The sequence below is a fragment of the Tachyglossus aculeatus genome, chromosome 13 (assembly GCF_015852505.1).
Source record: "Tachyglossus aculeatus isolate mTacAcu1 chromosome 13, mTacAcu1.pri, whole genome shotgun sequence".
NCBI classification, from domain to species: domain Eukaryota; kingdom Metazoa; phylum Chordata; class Mammalia; order Monotremata; family Tachyglossidae; genus Tachyglossus; species Tachyglossus aculeatus.
Genome location: NC_052078.1, coordinates 20,661,838 through 20,681,159, shown reverse-complemented (window position 1 = coordinate 20,681,159; position 19,322 = coordinate 20,661,838). Strand labels below are relative to the sequence as shown.

At 41.3% G+C, this 19,322-nt stretch overlaps 1 protein-coding gene across 2 annotated transcripts in view; it reads left to right on the top strand.

Moving 5' to 3' along the window:
* ARMC3 (armadillo repeat containing 3) overlaps positions 1-19,322 on the top strand; it is a 69,010-nt gene that overhangs the window by 33,676 nt on the left and 16,012 nt on the right. For both annotated transcript variants that reach the window (XR_005453693.1, XM_038755802.1), the window contains exons 9-10: positions 1,433-1,585; positions 1,683-1,788. Coding sequence is in view for 1 of the 2 variants with exons in the window: in XM_038755802.1 (XP_038611730.1) it covers positions 1,433-1,585; positions 1,683-1,788 (259 nt within the window). In the remaining variant the exon portion in view is untranslated. The remainder of the gene's footprint in view (positions 1-1,432; positions 1,586-1,682; positions 1,789-19,322) is intronic.

Sequence of the window (19,322 nt, the reverse complement as noted above, 5' to 3'; positions counted from 1 at the left end):
AGATAAGATAGAAAAACTTTTAGCCTCTCATTTGAATTCTACATTTTTTATGGTATTTGTTAAGCACATACTATGTGCCAAGCATTACACTAAGCGCTGGGGTGGATACAAGATAATTGGGTTGGATTATCTGCATTCATTTTCTCAACCCCTCATTCTGCCTGATTGTTGGTTACCATGTGTCAAGATTGACAGCCAGCACGAACAGAGTGAATTCCTGAATTTAGTGGCTCTTTTGCCATCATTTTCTAAGAGGGTGACTCCAATTAGCCTAATAGAAAGGGAGATTATATTCACCTCTAGAATGCAAGCTCATTGTGAGTAGGAAATATGTCTACCAACTCTGTTATATTATACTCTCCCAAGAGCTTAGTACAGTGCTGTGCACACAGTAAGTGCTCAATAAATATGATTGATTGATCTAGTAATATGACAATGTTATCTATTCAGTGCTTACTCTGTGCCAAGCACTGGGGGAGATACAAAATAATTAGAAACAGCCCCTATCCCACATGGTCCTCACAGCCTAGAAGGGGAAGAGAACAAGTGCCTTGTCCCCATTTATAGATAAGGAAACTGAGGCCCAGGGAAGTTAAGTGACTTACCCAAGGTCACACAGAGCCAAGTGGTGATGCCAGGACTAGAACTCCAGTCTCCTGACTCCCAGACCATACTAAACATAAATATGTTAAATAGTAAATGATATAATCAATCATTTTTATTGAGCGCTTACTGTGAACAAAGCACTGTATTAAGTGCTTGGGAGAGTACAGTATAACAAAGTTGGTAGACATGCTCCCTAGTTGTATTTTATAATTTTAAAACAGTGAATTTATAATTTTGTAACATAATGAATAGCATAATGAATTTATAGAGAAACTATTATATTTAAAAATATATTATATCACTATATAAATTCATTATGCTAAATAGCAAGAAAGTATCAATTCTTAATTTTTTAAGCTTCTTTGTGACTAGAGTTGCGTGCCAAAATTTTTCATGTACATTTAAGTGCTGTATTGCTGTATTGCAGGCCTGTTTCTCCAAAGATGTCCAAATCTACCCCACATGGGAAAAATGAACAAGATCATGCAATAAGAGTTGAGGGGTTTTTTTCTGGCAAAATGGTTGGATTATGATGCTCATATAATAATGGAGAAGGCTCTCTCAGATACTTGGCACATGTCTATAAAGCTATACATATCTCCAGGCCTTGTAACTAAAGGTGATATTACTGACAGTGATTGCTAATTATGCATGCGAGAGTGCCTTAATTGGTAACAGACAGCCTCTGCAGCTACCATTGGCAGGACCTGTCACCGCTTATGATTCTGCTTCTTCCTGCTCTTGCCGGCCTGGTATTTTGTCTTCAAAAAGTTGGTAGATTTCTGAAGCATGATTTCCTTGTTTTTGTCTTTTGTTTCCTGAAAAGCTGAAAACAGAAAAATTTTGCATGAACAGGAGGTTGAAAAATGTCTCATAGCCCTTTTGGGAATGGAAAATGATGGGACCAGAGTGGCAGCTTCTCAAGCTATTTCTGCCATGAGTGAGAATTTAGCCAGCAAAGAATATTTCAACAGCCAAGGTGAGTCACAGAGGAAAGACTACCGCAAAAATCTTTCAGTGTTTGAGCCTGCCGTAATTCAATTCAAGTTATATTTGTGTAAAATATCTTTCCAAAGGGATTCCCCAGCTGGTTCAGTTGCTAAGCAATGACAATGACGAAGTGCGAGAAGCTTCAGCCCTTGCTCTGGCTAATCTGACAACAGCCAATCCCGTCAATGCAAAGTGAGTATCAAGATGTTTTACAGTGGCTGGCTCTAAAATGCTTCGGGCTGGGATGATTATAATATTTTGGCTTGTGAAATCAGTCTCCAATCTTAATAGGCAGGTTTTTGCTGTGTACCTTCTCTAGGTTTATGGGAAATCTAACAGGCTGAATTATCTAGTATGGATGGGTTTGGAAGGATTTACAAGATTCCTGCAACTCCTGCTTTGCGGGAAGGATTTGAAAGCCATCTAATTTAGGCTTAGGTTACCGGCAGTTAAAATTACACTGGAAATGAAGCTTTTTGCCAAAACCTCCAAAAAAATTTGAAAATTTTCTAGTCTAAAGAATTTATTTTGGCAAATTTTAAGTGCATAAATAGTAGGAGAGAAATCCTGAATTAGATGATGAGGTTAGGAGCAGAGAAATGTGTTTCATGAAGGTTACAGAAATTTTAAGTAACTTTTACAAAGAAAATGATCACTTTAGCCTATTCTATCTTGTGTGTCAGTGGTTCCCAGTCTTTTTCAGATCCCACTTCCTCCCTCCATCTTTATCTTCTCTGCATTTGGTTTAGTGGGCTCTAAATCAGGGCCCCACTGGCAAGCATAGGGAAATCCAAGATTGCAGTGATCCATATGGCTCAGTTTTTAGTTGATGTTCCCGGAGCCTTGATCTTGGATTTCCTTGTGAATGGCAGGCACATTCTCGAGTTGGGAGTTTGTTTCCATGGGAAATTTGAGCTTCTCAAAGTGTCCTGGGGTGTTGAAGCCTTCTGATCGGGCAGCTCTGTAACTGCCATTTTTCATAGAATGGCAAGGCTAAAGTTGTATGTTCTCACCGGGAATAAACATCCCCTCTCCCTGCTAATACTCACTTTCTCTTGCTCACATATATTTTATGATAGTTAAGGGCTCTTAAAATCTACTAGGGTTTTAAAGTAATGCAGGGGAAAAAAATGAAATCAGCCAAACAGCAATAAATTTAACAAGTTACGATCTTTCTTGTACAATCTTACAAAGTTACAACCTGGTAGTTTCCTAAATGAAGAGTCATCATCAAAATAATGGTGAGAACATACACATTTCTGGACTGATATTTCGCTGCAGCGAGCAATTAAAAAACAGCCTATTCAGTAGTTCTCCAATCTAGTGTGAGGAAGCAAACAAAAGCACACCAAAAATGCATCTACCATTTCCAGAATCATTGAGAGTAACTTAACTAGTCTCCAGGGTATGGGGGCAAAGTCATGATTTCATGAAAGAACCTGACAGAGCTCAAATCCAAGGACTGGAATAAAATGAAATAAATATATTTTTATGAGGATAGTCATACTCCATTGGGCAAACCAGACTGTCATCAGACAAGGTTTTAAATCGGATTATAGAAAATTAGGCAAGGGCATCAGGCTTTTATATCATTAATTAGTCTAAATTTCAGTTTACTTTCCAGTTAGGATTTTTATGATTACCCAGCTAAAATGAGAGACCACGGTAGAACAGTATGTTTTTGATTATCCTTCCATATTTTAATTTTACAAACATAAGCAATTTATTTTTAAAAATCTTAACTCACTTTATATCTAATTTTATGGTTGCAAGCTCCTATATTATTCTGACTTTGTTCCCTTACTGTTCTTTCTGTTTCTAAACACTTCCTTTTTTGAATAAAGAGGGCTGAGAATGAGAGATTGGAGTATCTTTCAGCTGCCTCCCAGTTCTCCAGAAATTTAAACTCAGTCTTTTAAGACTATGTCTCTAAATTTTGAGCTTCAACGTAAGGCTTTTCCAAATATCACTGTAGCATTCCGTTTTTTTTCTGAATTAAAAACCATTTAAAAGTAGAATTCATGACTGAATCATTGGCCCATTTTTAGCTATAATTGTGCTTAAAGGATTCTAAAACCATTGGAAAGTATAACAGTGCTGGTAGTGCTGAACCCCTTCTACAAATCCCCAAGAGTAAGCCATCCCACCAACTACAGCATGTAAAACGAATTTCAGTGACTGAACAGCTAATTTTTAGAAAGATGGATTTGTAAATATATGATTTTCTTCCAGCTTCCATATCACAAAACCAAATCCTTTTGATTCAAAAGCACATGATATATCTCACCTCACATAAGATCAGATCTGTTCTGAATGTCTTTTTATTCACTATTTATGCAAAGAAAGTGCACTGTGAAACATGATTACATAATAATAATAATAATAGTTATTTGATGTGCCTGGCACCTAGTAAGCGCTTAACAAATACCAGAAAAAAAAAGCAGGACAGGGAGCAGGAGGGGAGAGCAATGGGGTGGTGGCAGTTCTAAGTGTGAAGTATTTCTAGGACCAAACTCTAGTAATAATAATAATAATAATTGTGGTATTTGTTAAGTGCAATATGCCAGGCACTGTACTAAGTGCTGGGGTGGATACAAGCAAATCGGGTTAGACACAGTCCCTGTCCCACATGGGGCTCACAGTTTCAGTCTTCATTTTACAGATGAGGTACTTGAGGCACAGAGGAAGTGAAATGACATACCCAAGGTCTCACAACAAATTAGAACCCACAACCTTCTGCTCTATCACTACATCAAGCTATGCAGAAATCAGTGAATCAACCAGTGGTATTGACTGAGTGCTTTCTGGGGGCAGAGCACTGTATTCATGTATTCATTCATTCATTCAAGTACAGTCCAGAGAGTACAGTTCGAGTTGATAGACATGTTCCCTGCCCACGATGAGCTTCAAGTCTAGAGAGGACAGCATTTCTAGTTCACCCTATCCCAGAAAGACCCGGGAAGGAGGAAATGGCAGTGGTATAACTTGGCTGCCTCAGCTGCAGGTTTCCTAGCTGCAGCATGATAACAGCTGCTTTGGCGCTGAGGAGTTGGGCAGGTGTAAAGTCTGGTAGTGTGGCCTGTATTTTCCCAGTAAAAGCATCAGTAGCTGCCCAGAGAACTCTCAATGTCTTGCAAGTGCCAGGCCCAGGGGGAGCAAGCAGATCATACCACCTTTGCAACAGTCCTGGAAGTGGTTGAGATTCAGGCAAGGCTAACGTTAATTGAGTTCCTGTCTCGGAACCCTTCTCAGAAACTCTGAGGTTACCATAGTGCTTGACCTGACAGCACATTTGGGTTTTTCCATCTCCCAACTATATCCCCTCACTCAAGGCTTTAAAATAGTCAGCTCTCCCCCCTCCTACCTTACCACCCTGATTTCCCCCCATAACCCAGCCCACATACTTCGCTTCTCTAATGCCAACCTACTCGCTGTAGGTCCATCTCACTGCCGACCCCTTGCCCATGTTCTCCCTCTGGCCTGGAACTCCCTCCCCCTCCATATCCGACAGATGATCACTCTCCCCACACTCAAAGCCTTATTACAATCCCATCTCCTCCAAGTGGCCTTCCCCGACTAAGCCCCCATTTCCTCTACTCCCTCTCCCTCATTGGTAAAATGGAGATTGCGACTGTGAGCCCCAGTTGAGGGTGACAGGAACTGTGTGCAGCTTGATTTGCTCGTATCCACCCCAGTGCTTAATTCAGTGCCTGGCACATAATAAGCGATGAACAAATACCGTGATGATGATTATTATTATTAGATGAGGTAACCGAGGCAAAGAGAACTTAAGTAACTTGCCCAAGGTCACACAGTAGACATGTGATTCCAAGGCCCATGCACCATCCACTATGCCGTGCTACTTCTCACTAGGCCAGGCTGCTTCTCTACCCGTTGCATGACCTCGGGCAAGCCCCTAAACCTCAGTTTCCTCATCTGGAAAATGAGAACCTCCCCCTTTGTGTATTCCCTGTGGTATAGAGACTCTCCGATCTGATTGTCTTGTATTTACCCCGGGGTTAAGCACAGTGTTTGGTTCATAGTCAGCACAGAGACTCTCCGATCTGATTGTCTTGTATTTACCCCGGGGTTAAGCACAGTGTTTGGTTCATAGTCAGCAGTCAATAATTACCGTTATTATTATCATCATTCTTATTATAGCTATCAATCACTCACAGCTTCAGGCCAAACAGGAAGCAGGCAAGAGAAAGCTGTGTAGTCTTAGGAGCCTAACCTAGGATTGGATTTTCCAGCCATACCTACAGAATTTGGCCAAAAGTGCTAGCTGCTAAATCCCCTTTGATTAGCTTGCTAATGATCAGGACTGTTAACACCTGTAAGAAGAAAGCCAGAGTTGTGAACATTTTTCCACCCACTGTGCTGACACAAGAAGTATAGACGCCGGCTAAACATACTTCACCTACAGATCAGGGAAAGGAGCTATATTGAAGTCAAAAGGTGATTGTGTCAGGTACAAGCTTTATCAATCAATGGTATTTATTGAGCGCTTACTGTGGGCAGAGCATTGTACTAAGCACTTTGGAGAGTACACTATAACAGAGTGGGTAAACATGTTCCCTTCCCGCAACTAGCTTACAGTCTAGAGGGGGAGATGCACATTAATATAAATAAATACATGATAGATATGTACATAAGTGCTGTAGGGCTGAAGGAGGGGTGAATAAAGGGTGCAAATCCAAATGCAAGGACAACACAGAAGGGAGAGGGAGAAGAGGAACTGAGGGCCTAGTCAGGAAAGACCTCTTGGAGGAGATGGAACTTCAAGAAGACTTTGAAGGTGGGGAGAGTGATCATCTGTCGGATATGAAGAGGAAGGGCATTCCAGGCCAGAGGTCGGCGGTGAGATAGATGAAATCGAGGTACAGTGAATAGCCTAGCCAAAAGAAGGCTAATGGTGATTTCTCAGCTAGAAAAGAGTTGTTGCACTTAAGCATTTGAGAGTAAGCAGTGAAAAACTTAGCCCTTACTCCTACTCACAGAACTTCAACCATATTCTACAGCGAGTTTAAAGCAGATTTCCAAATCAGCAGCCTGAGAGGAATTCTTGTATTTCGGGACCTTCATTCTGTGCATTAAGTTAATACACTCAAAACTATTGGGGGTCATAGGTGGTTGCCAACTCTCCTAAGTGCTTAGTACAGTGTGCTGCACATAGTAGGCATTCAGTAAATGCCAATGGTGATGGTGATGATGGTAGTTGACAAGAGAATGCTCTAAAATGCTAGGTCCTAGAGAGATCACTACATGTAAACACTGTTAGGAACAAATGACTTTCATATCCAGGCCAAAACCTGGAGGCCTTCCCAGACTGAGCCCCCTCCTTCCTCTCCCCCTCCTTCCTCTCCCCCTCCTCCCTCTCCCCATCCCCCCCCCCGCCTTACCTCCTTCCCCTCCCCACAGCACCTGTATATATGTATATATGTTTGTACAGATTTATTACTCTTACTTGTACATGTTTATTCTATTTATTTTATTTTGTTAATATGTTTTGTTTTGTTCTCTGTCTCCCCCGTCTAGACTGTGAGCCCACTGTTGGGTAGGGACTGTCTGTATATGTTGCCAACTTGTACTTCCCAAGCGCTTGGTACAGTGCTCTGCACACAGTAAGTGCTCAATAAATACGATTGAATGAATGAATGAACCTACTTCTGATATGTATGGTTGATGATATAAATGTCCACCGATAAAATAACTTGATCATTGCAGCCATAAAGAAAGCATTTGCCAAGAACTAAAGGGTTATGTTAGCTATGCTAGTTCATCTGATAATTTTTGTTGAAAGCCAGAATATGATCCCATCCTTTCATGCCTTCCTGTTCCCTCTCAGACTCTGAGATCTGGTTTGGGAAGGGAGAAGCTGGGGATTAAAACAAGTCCCCTATAAACTGAGCAAGCTAAACCTGGTTATATATAGTCAGCCTAATCACAGGGGAAAATAGCATCATCCCATCTGTACTTTCCTGGTTTACGTAGTATTACATTGCACTCTGGTGTGAATTATGAATAAACTATTATATCATTTCCTTTCCAAAATCTAGTACCGCAATTTGTAATGCCCACAAAGCTCCAGGATTGAAGTGTTATGATTGGCTCGTGTTAAAAGTAGGCACGAAGCTGAATTATTGTGTGTGCCAGAATTTGCTTATCCTTGATTAAGATCAAGGCAGTCTAAAGTCACAGAACATGAGGAATGTTGGCTTATATAGAAGAGAAAAATATGATGTCACTTTTGGAATCCTCTACCTTTTTTGTTCATACAGGGCTGTTTCGTTTTAGGGTAAAATCTAACTCTTCCTGGAATTGAAGCAGATTATGTTATTCTTTTAAAGACTCTGCTACTATTTCCAGGTAACTAATGTGAGGGATTTGCATACTACCAGTCTGTGGAGTAAATTCCACAGAATCCAACATGCTAGCTGTCCAAGTGCTGACGGAATTGTATTTTCCCTTAGGCCAAATCACATTAGAACACATTTTTACTATTAATTTATAACATCACTGCCATCTGTTGGGCTTGAGGAGAACTTGTACACGCCACCCCAAGAAAACAGAAATTGGTCTTTTTGGATTTTTTTTCTTTTCTTGTCATCATCATCATCATCATCAATCGTATTTATTGAGCGCTTACTGTGTGCAGAGCACTGTACTAAGCGCTTGGGAAGTACAAATTGGCAACATATAGAGACAGTCCCTACCCAACAGTGGGCTCACAGTCTAAAAGGGGGAGACAAAACCAAACATACTACAAAATAAAATAGAATAGATATGTACAAGTAAAATAAATAAATAGAGTAATAAATATGTACAAACATATATACATATATACAGGTGCTGTGGGGAAGGGAAGGAGGTCTTGTCCAAATCTGATCTAAACTTGGAACTTCTACATGAGATGAAAATAAATCATTCTGACTTTTTTTTAACAAGGTTACCATCCCTTTTAAGACATAGCCAATGCAATCTAAAATATGAAATGGAATACATAGATCCTGTCAATATATGGATCCCAGTAATGTGTTTTAGAGCTGAAACACAGGTAGAAAACTTGTCCATGAATTACCTTACAAGATGAATTTGCCAAAGGAAATGCACGCAGCTGTTTTTAACACTAGTTCTCCATACTGCAGAAGTGATTCTTGTAAATTACCCAATGAGAAGGACTAAAAATTCTGAGAAGGCCTGGTAATCCAGTTACAGAAGGCAGCATAGAACATTTTAAAGTCCAGATTTGCTAAAATCCAGTGGCTATTGTAAATTGGTATGTATATTTTTAAAACGTGGGCAGAAGCCATTTGGACTTTTCCCTGGTGGTCTGCAGTTTTCTAAGGACTGGAAAGGCGAACATTTCTTTCATCTAAAGTGGGCCAGAGGGTTAGGGGGAAGCAGTTTTGATTAACTTCATAGTGCTTAGAAACAATCAGTCAATCAGTGGTATTTATTGAGTGCTTACTGGGTGTAGAGCACAATACTAAGTGCTTGGGGGAGTTCAGTAAAACATAAATTAGTAGACATGATCCCTGTCCATCATGAGCCTGTCTACATGTTTTGTTTTGTTGTCTGTCTCCCCCTTCTAGACTGTGATCTCGTTATTGGGTAGGGACCGTCTCTATATGTTGCTGACTTGTACTTCCCAAGCGCTTAGTACAGTGCTCTGCACGCAGTAAGCGCTCGATAAATGTGATTGAATGAATGAATGAATGAATGAGCCGGCGGTCTAGATAATTAAAGTAAATTATTGTTATGCACATGAGTGATGGGGGGTGAATATCAAGGTCTTAAACTGTATAGATCCCCATTGTGCTGATGTACTAGGGAGTTTTGGAAATTCCGAGACTGGGGCAATGATCTGGTAGCTGAAGCTTCACTCTTGCGGTACACATGGTAGTGTACAGCACTTACGTACTTATCCATAATTATATTTATATTAATGTCTGTCTTTCCCTCTAGACTGTAAGTTCATTGTGGACAGGGAATGTGTCTATGTAGTACTCTCCCAAGCACTTAGTACAGTGCTCTGCACCCAATAAGCGCTCAATAAATACAATTGACTGACTGACTAGTGTTGGCCCAATCATCTCTGAGCTGCAAGCATGGTAGCCAGAGAGTCCTGTTTTCAGATGGCCTATCACCTTCCTAGTTCTGATATGGTACCAAATGCTCTTGTGTCTGTTTTTTTATTTTGAGTGCCAAGTTTCTGTCTGCTGCAGCTCCTGTTAGCGAGTTCTGTGGCTCAGATGGTGCAGCAGGCTTGTTTTTTTTTTAATGGTATTCGTTAAGCACTTACTAGGTGCCAGGCGCTGTACTAAGCACCGGGGTAGATACAAGCTAATCAGGATGGACACAGTTCATGGGGCTCACAATCTTAATCCCCATTTTATAGATGAAGTTACTGAGGCACAGGGAAGTGAAGTGACTAGCCAAGTGGCAGAGCCGGCATCGGAACTCAGGTCCTTCTGACTCCTGGGACCGTGCTCTTTCCACTAGGTCATACTGCTTCACATGGACCTGGGGAGTAGAGCAGTTAGGAGGGTCAGGGTATCCCAGAAAAATGTCCTAGGTCAGATCAGTTCAGGCCAAATTAAGCGGATTTCAGCAAAATGGCAGGTGTGTGATGTCAGGAGTAGGAAGGTCATGGGTTCTAATTCCGGCCCTGCCACTTACCTACTGTGTGACCTTAGGCAAGTCACTTCACTTCTCTTTGCCTCAATTACCTCATCTGTAAAATGAGGATTGAGACTGTGAGCCCCATGCTGGGGACAGGAACTGTGTCCAACCTAATTTGCTTACATCCACCCCAGGGCTTAGTGCAGTGCCTGGCACAAAGTAAGTGCTTAACAAATACCATTATCATCATCATCATTACTTCAAAACACCTCAGGGTGTGTTTTGGTGGAATGCCATTGTTAGCTACTCTAACTGCAAGTGGTCCTTGGCCACTGCTCACTCAGAGGTAGCAAGAGCTGGGTCTGGGCTTTTGGGAAAGGGAAAGAAAACATAGAGGGGCAGAAGTTCTGACCCCCATTTTTTTTTATGTTACTTGTTAAGGGCTTACTACGTGACAAGCACTTTTCTAAGCGCTGGGATAGGGAAAAGACAATCAGGTTGGACACCGTCCCTGTCCCACATAGGGCTCAAGGTCTAAATTGGAGGGAGAGGGATTTAATCCCTATTTTACCAGTGAGGTAACTGAGGTACTGCACACAGTAAGTGCTCAATAAATATGATTGATGGTGATGATGATGAGGTACTTACCCATGGTCACAGGGCAGACAAGTGGCAAAGCTAGGCCATGCTTCTTCCCTGCTACCCTACTGGGAAGAGGAAGAGGGGAGTGGAAATAAGGAGGAAGTGAAGGTGGAAGTCCTAGGGAAGGGGGTGAGGAAGGAGAGAGGGGAAGAGTAATGAGGCACACCTTGGTCATTCCAGCTGCATCTAGCTCATTTCTAGCAAAGGCACATAAAACAAAGTTCCAGGTAGAGTCCAGATGCCGAGTGGTGGGGTGAAGTAAGTCTTTTGGACTATTTAAATGCAAATGATGTATAATTGTCATTCATTCACCAGGTAACACCTTCCCCTCTTCTTCTATCTCATTATCAGGTAACAGTAAAGGTTTATCTTTCGTTCTGTTTGTTAATTCATCTTGTTTAGTATTGGGGGGATGAAAGCATGCTCAGAGTTGCCTAATACTTTGCTTACGGGTACTATCCTGAAAGTTCATCCCTAATGGAACTAATTTGATGGTTTTTCTGAAATGAGTTTAAATTGGAAGGAATTTCACAAGCTCGCAGCTAGGCTACTGTGCTTTTGGTGGTTGCTGGGAGAAGTGGATGGGAAATTTGATCTTGGCAGGATAGGCGCTGGATTTTTATATCTTTTTAAAAACAAGATAAATCAAATTCTTATCGGCTAGGACTCAGAGATTCTGACCAAAGTTAAATAATCTTATAATTTAGGTTGCTGTTATTACTGAGCCATTGGTTATAGGGTTAATACACGAAGATCTCAAAGGATAAAATTGTCATCTATTAATGAGGTTATGGGCTATAAATCTAGGGGTGGAAGCATTTTGAATGTGGTGATATGGCGTTTGTAGTAATGTTAAAGTTTAATATCACTTATCTTGGCATTGCATAATAGTCTATTACCAAAATTTATATTTCTGAAAAAAAATCCATCCCATCGGCTCACGGTGCGAAAAGAATTATGTCTTAATACTGACCCCTAGTGGCAGTTTAAATGTAAATTTTGTGGGGTTTTCCTACTGAGGCGTAATTCTATTTTAACGTAAGGCAAATTCACTTTATTTTTCAGCATTTTTTAATATACCCAAGCAGCTTTCAGATACACTGGGGCTAGAAAGATGAATTAATTATAATGCTTGTCCTAAAAGATAGAGTTCTCCAGGTGGAGCATCACAACTTTTTATTTTTCTTTATTTTTTAATTTTATTTTTGGATTTGTTTTTTTTTGCCTAACGGCTTTAACCCAATTTAGATCTGAACTTTAACTATTTAATCCTAAAATCCAAAGCGGTTCCAAACCTGGGTTTTGGTTCGGGGATCTGGCAGAGACATCAGAGATAATCTCTCAGTTTGAAAAGGAAAATAGTGGTCAGAGATGCAGCTCAAGCACTCCACGGTACTTAGGAAGGTTGGGAGGATTTCCACCTAAACTAGTCAAGCCGACTCCCTGAACACCCCCTACCTGGACTTTGACAATCAAGCTGCCTGCTTTGTTAGGTTAAGTCAGGGAGAACTTGGTCATTGAAGGCAAGGAAATCTGCCTTCATCTGAAGGAAACCTGCCACCCTTACTGCCCCAATTCTATGCAACTAAACCTGAAATAGTAGTAATAATAATAGCAGTTGCCAAGCGCTTACTATGTGCAAGGCACTGTTCTAAGTGCTGGGGAGGATACGAGGTGATCAGGTTGTCCCACGTGGGGCTTACAGTCTTAATCTCCATTTTACAGATGAGGTAACTGAGGCACAGAAAAGTTAAGTGACTTGCCCAAAGTCACACAGCTGACAATTGGCAGAGTAGACTGTAAACTCTCTTTGGGCAGGGAACGTGTCTACCAACTCTGTTACATTGTACTCTCCCAAGCATTTGGGACCGTGCTCAATAAATTCGATCAATTGTTTAACTAAACAGGCAAGCTCCTCTCTGGCTTTCATAAGCCATTTGAAGATAAGGCAAAGGAGACCAAGGCTACAGGCTTCCCAAGTCCTTTGGGAGAAAGAGGGGATATAGGAAAATGGGGACCTGGCTCTTCCTCTTAGAGAGAAGCTGGTGGAGTGCTGGAATTGGCAATCAAGGGAGAGGAGGGTCATCTATCCTCACTTCCCTGCAGGAAGAGTCGAGGATGTGGACTGAGACCCCCTAACCACAGAATGCCAAAATTTTAGAAAAGGGTCACTGGTATTTATTGAGCACTTACTGTGCACAAAGCACTATAATAATAATAATGATGGCATTTATTAAGCACTTACTTTGTGCAAAGCACTGTTCTAAGCGCTGGGGACATTACAAGGTGATCAGGTTGTCCCATGGGGAGCTCACAGTCTTCATCCCCATTTTACAGATGAGGGAACTGAGGCACAGAGAAGTTACGTGACTTGCCCAAAGTCACACAGCTGACAGTTGGCGGAGCTGGGATTTGAACCCATGACCCCTGACTCCAAAGCCCTTGCTCTTTTCCACTGAGCCACGCTGCTTCAAGCACTTGATATAATGTCCTGCCAAGCTTCAGCCTGGATATATATTATCCCTCACATGAGAACACAGAACATGCCAACAACTCCGTCCCTCTCTGTAAAGAGCGAACACTGAACTTTCATCAGAACACACTCTGGTTGCTTTTAATACTGACTTTATCCAGAAGAACACTAGCAGCTTTCAGGTATCTAGAACCTGGGAACCCAGGCCGAGAGTTAGGAAGTGGGTGAGTTGAGACCAGTACCCAAAAAGGTGGATGGTTGAGAGAAACATTGTAAAGTCAGGATAAGTCAAAGGATCTGATATTTGGGAAACGGGTGGTTGTTGAGTCTGCATTTCTCTAAAGATAGTCTGGAAGAGAAATGACGATGATCCACAACAGCAGATGAACATGGCAGAGAGTGTTTAGCAGAAGCAGGTTGCATCACAATGTGATTTGCTAAGGCTGACTCTCATCAGGTTGCAATGAATTCAACCAGTCAATCAGTAGTATTTATTGAGCAGAGCAAAGCACTATGTGCAGAGCACTGTATCAAATGCTTGGGAGAGTATAATACAACAGAGCTAACAGCCACTTTCCCTGCCCATAATGAGCTTACAGCCTGGAGGGAGAGATGACAGGAATCGTCTCCGCTCAAGTGACTCTCAGTGTCTGCTCTCAACCTCCTATGCACCATGTAGAGGATTGCTATATTTTGTGAGAAGGAGGAATTTTTTTAATGAACACCACAACTCACTTGCTTCCCTTCCCCTTCCTTCCTCTCCCCCTCGTCCCCCTTTCCATCCCCCCATCTTACCTCCTTCCCTTCCCCACAGCACCTGTACATATGTATATATGGTTGTACATATTTATTACTCTATTTATTTATTTATTTATTTATTTATCTTACTTGTACATTTCTATCCTATTTATTTTATTTTGTTGGTATGTTTGGTTCTGTTCTCTGTCTCCCCCTTTTAGACTGTGAGCCCACTGTTGGGTAGGGACTGTCTCTATGTGTTGCCAATTTGTACTTCCCAAGCGCTTAGTACAGTGCACTGCACATAGTAAGCGCTCAATAAATACGATTGATTGATTGATTGATTGATTGCTTTATTTTTTATGGTATTCGTTAAATGCTTAGTGTGTGCCAAGCACTGTTCTAAGTGCTGGGGTAGATATGAGTTAATTAGGTTGGACGCAGTTCCTGTCCCACATAGATGTAGTCTTAATCTCCATTTTACAGATGAGGTAACCGTGGCACAGAGAAGTTTAGTGACTCACTCAAGGTCACACAGCAGACCTTCTGATTCCCAGGCCCATTCTCTACCCACTATGCTGGTTCGTATTGTATTTAGATAAATTGGATTGTGCGCTCTTAGAGCATCACAGAGTGTTTTCAGAGAAGTGAACGTTCCCAACCCCCGGCTCTCTTCAACATGAGGATTACAGGATTCTCCTGCCCCAGAGACCCAGTTGGCTTTCTCGACCACATTTTTGGCAAGGCATTTGTCATTTTAACACAAAGAAGGAGAAAGCTTTTACATCTGAATTTATGATTAAATATTGCTGGCTCCTGCTCTTATCTGAACTACTGTGCTTGAGCATTCAGCACTCTTGTATGTGACAGAAAGCACACAAAAACTGCATCATTAATTACTTAGGGGATAATGCTTCATGTCAGAGATGTATATGAAGAAATAAGTTGCTTTGATATTTGATTGAATACCAAAGGGAAGCTGAACCATTTGATAACCACAAAAGCCATTTATTACCCCTATTCCACCACCTTGAACATTATCCCCATTTTACGACTAGACAGAAGAAATCAAGAAAGTGCCATTACAAATAAAGGAAGATGGTTCTTTCCTAGTGATGGGAATTAATTGTTGGCAGGATGGTTCAGCTTTTGAATCAGGGGTATGCCTTGTATGGAAATGAAGTGTTGTGATTGAGCATACAGGTCAATAAGGATCTTAGTGTCATTTGCAAGGAGATTGCGTTTGATTTTCCGGAGCTGTGATTGACTGAAATCTTTTTCTTGTCACATAATCAGTAGCAAAAACATGTACAGTGTTGCTGGTGGCACAAGTTTAGCGTCCAAATTACCTTATGATATATCGCACAATATCATAATATGTCACATGGTTACACCAATCTCTTTGCAGCTACTTTATGACAGATCATAATATTGTGCATCATACCAAATGGTGTTTCACATCACCAGGCATATCTTTATGCTGTAAACAGTTTTGTTTTACATGGTTTGTACAGTTCTTGGGTTTTTATGCATTTGCATTTTTCTCATTATCTTTTGATGTAAGATACCAAACTAAAATGTGATTGCCGTGTAAAGTAGTGGGTTTTTCACAGTGCATTTTAATGGGTGTGCCTCGAACTGTCGGAGAAAGTCTCAATCCAAAGCATTCAGTCAGAATTGATAGCTGCTCGATTTAGGAATATAATTCTTCTGGGATGTTTCCAGAAGTCAGGGAATGACAGCAACTTACCAGTATACTTGGAGAATAAGACTGTGAGCTTCAGTTTATTTAGCAAATTCAAATTGAATGCTGTAACACCACTATTACACAGTACAAAATATTGTACAAACCCCCTTGAAATGCATACCACAACAGGATAGTTAAGATTGTGAGATAGGGACTGTGTCCAACCCAATTACCTTGCATCTACCCCAGCGTTTAGTACAATGCCTGGCACATAGGTAGCACTTAACAAATACCAGAATTATTATTATTAGTATTATTGTTGTTGCTCCATGTCCTGAAATGGAAAAATTTGGTGAACTCTGTGAATCTACTAGTCAGATCCAACTAGCCAGTAAGAATGACAAGAAAGCTGATTCCCTGAACCCTAGGTTTAAATGGTGCCTTGGTCATCTAGTATGCTCCCCTGTGTGGAGGGGGAAGGGTCATGTAGACATGAGAGCACCAAATCTCCAAATGTATACCTTTTTTTGTAGTTTGTTTAATGGTATTTGTTAAGTGCTTACTATGTGCCAGGCACTATTCTAATAGCTGGGGTAGGTACAAGGTAATCAGATTGGACACAGTCCTTGTCCCACATGGGACTCACAGTCTTAATCCCCATTTTGCAGATGAGGTAACTGAGGCACAGAGAAGTGAAATGACTTGCCCAAAGTCAGACAGCAGAGAAGTAGCAGAAGGACCTGGGTTCTGACTCCCAAGCCCGTGCTTTTCCCATTAGGCCATGCTGCCTGGTTGACTCTGGGACCAGGCAACCAGCCTATTTTTGACCTTCCTTGAGGGTTTGCAGCCATTTCAGGAAAGTCCTGGAACTAGGAACCAAAATGTCTCCCCTTGGGACTCCCCCCACCCCTCCAGAGCACCCTCTGGAACCAGGGAACCCTCTAAGGAGGTTGAACTAGGAGTTAGCCCAGGCCAGGAGCAAATCTCCAGGTTCCTCATTCTCCAAGCCAGGCTGCAGAAAACACCCCCTTCCCCACCACCTCCATCTGCAGTGTTTCACTTCAGCCTTCCTTGAACTGAAATATTCCAAGAGGCCATACCATAATACTAAAAGAGCCCTGGTCTGAATCTGGACCCCATACTGGAAACCATATGGCCAAAGACAGTAGCACAAAAAGCACCCACCCCTCACCATGGTGAGGTAAACAGCTGCGTGTCTGTTATATTGTACTCTCCCAAGTGCTTAGTACAGTGGCCTGCACACAGTAAGCGCTCAGTAAATATGACTGAGTGAAGTAGTGGAATGCCGGTTGAGCTGTATCATCACTGGTAAAAGTATCAATCAGTAAATCAGTCGTATTTATTGAGCACTTACTGGGTGTAAAGCACAATATAATACAGCTGGTAAACATGTTCCGTGCCCATAAAGACCTTACAGTCTAGAGGGGGAGACAGACATTAATACAAATAAATAATGAATATTGACATAAGTGCTATGGGGTTGAGGGAGGAGTGAATAAAGGGTGCAAATCCAAGTGCAGGGGCGGTGCAGAAGGGAGAAAAGGAAATGAGAGCCAAAAATATGGAAGACTTCATGAATTTGTGTGTCGTCTGACCAAACAATCATCTAGATTGTCACTTGCGGTAGGCTCAGCAGGAATCCTGAAAATAGCTAGCTAGTGTGGACAAGCAGCTACCAAGGCAGCTAGCCTGGCATCATCAATCGTCATCATCATCAATTGTATTTATTGAGCACTTACTGTGTGCAGAGCACTGTACTAAGCGCTTGGGAAGTACAAATTGGCAACATATAGAGACAGTCCCTACCCAACAGTGGGCTCACAGTCTAAAAGGCGGAGACAGAGAACAAAACCAGACATACTAACAAAATAAAATAAATAGAATAGATATGTACAAGTAAAATAAATAAATAAATAGAGTAATAAATATGTACAAACGTATATACATATATACAGGTGCTGTTGGGAAGGGAAGGAGGTAAGATGGGGGGATTGCACTTGGGTGAAACAATGGCACTATGCTGTGATCACTTTGGTGAATTTTGAACATGTAATGTGCTGTACCACTGCCCACCTACTTGTTCATTGCAATCCAATTAGTGGTATTTATTGAACACTTACTATAGAGTTCTGTACCAAGTGCTTGGGAGAGTGCAAGCAACAGAATTAGCAGACACATTGCCTGTCCTAATGAGCTTACAGTCTGAGCTGGCATCAGGAACCTGGCTGGCAGTCTCCCCCTGAGGATTGTAAGCTCACTGTGGGCTGGGAATGTGCCTGTTATTGTTGTATCATACACTCCCAAGTGTTTACTTAGTACAGCGCTCTGCACACAGTAAGCGCTCAATAAATATGATTGACTGACTGACTGACTGGCTGGCAGGGATGTGGAGTGTCGGTGGTGCTACACAAACCCCGAAACCTGTGATACCATAATCAATTCCTTCATTACAGGTTCTCTGTCCATTTGTGGTTCTCAAAGGGAATATCCATCACCGCTACCCAGATGGTAAGGGCCTGAAGTATTCAAGCAATACCGAGCCCACACTGCCACCGAACATTATTCTAGATCTCACCAAACTGATCTCTCAATCAGCAGTATTCATTGAGTGCTTACCACGTATAGAGCACTGACCTAAAAGCTTGGAAGAGAACAGTGCAATAGCGTGGGTAGACATGATCCTTGTCCATGGGGGAGTCAGACATTAAAATAAACTAGAGCTAGGGGAAAGAGCAGAGTATAAGGATGTGGACCTAAGAACAATTCCCCTTTCTAGCAAAATTAAACTTAATGTGATTAAAGTCGAGAAAAAGACTATTTTGGCTTACAGTCTGGTACATTTGTTTGGCCCTCTGTAGACAGGGAACATGTCATTTGCTTGTTTTATACTTCCCGAGCACAGAACGGTGCAACAAACTCAGTGATTCCTCAATAAGAAGCATTTCTACTATCCCTACTACTCTTACTACTAATTCACTTTTAAGAATTAGCAGCCCTTGATTTTCCTGTTTGTATACCAGAGATTTCCTATTTCTTTCCAATATTGTGTATTTGGAAGGATATGAAAAATTCAGTTATTGATTTATCTGCAGATAGCTGTTGCAGGTTATTATGCTAGCTATTAGTAACAATTTCCAAGTAAATTGAGATGGGAGTTCTTTGCTTGTTGGGACAGATGGGTTTTCTTTTTGGCTTTCTATTTCGTTTCTTGGGTCTGCTTTCTGATCTCTTAATAGTTTCACCCTTGATATGTCACGGTTTCGTACACTTTTTTTGCAGGTCAACAGGTCATGAATCTTTTTATATTATTTTACCATGGCATTTGCTAAGTTAGAGAGGTGACATTTTATATAAAAACTATTTCATTTTCCCAAAAGCTTTTGCTGTCGTGGAACAGGATGTAGTGACTGGATTTAACTAGTTTATATCATTGTTCCTACAGCAAGCTTCCTTAAAAAAAAAATCATGGTGTCTGAGAGTGGGGGAGATTGCCCTAAGCAAATGTGAGCCAAACCAAGGCAAACTGTGACCCCCTGACTA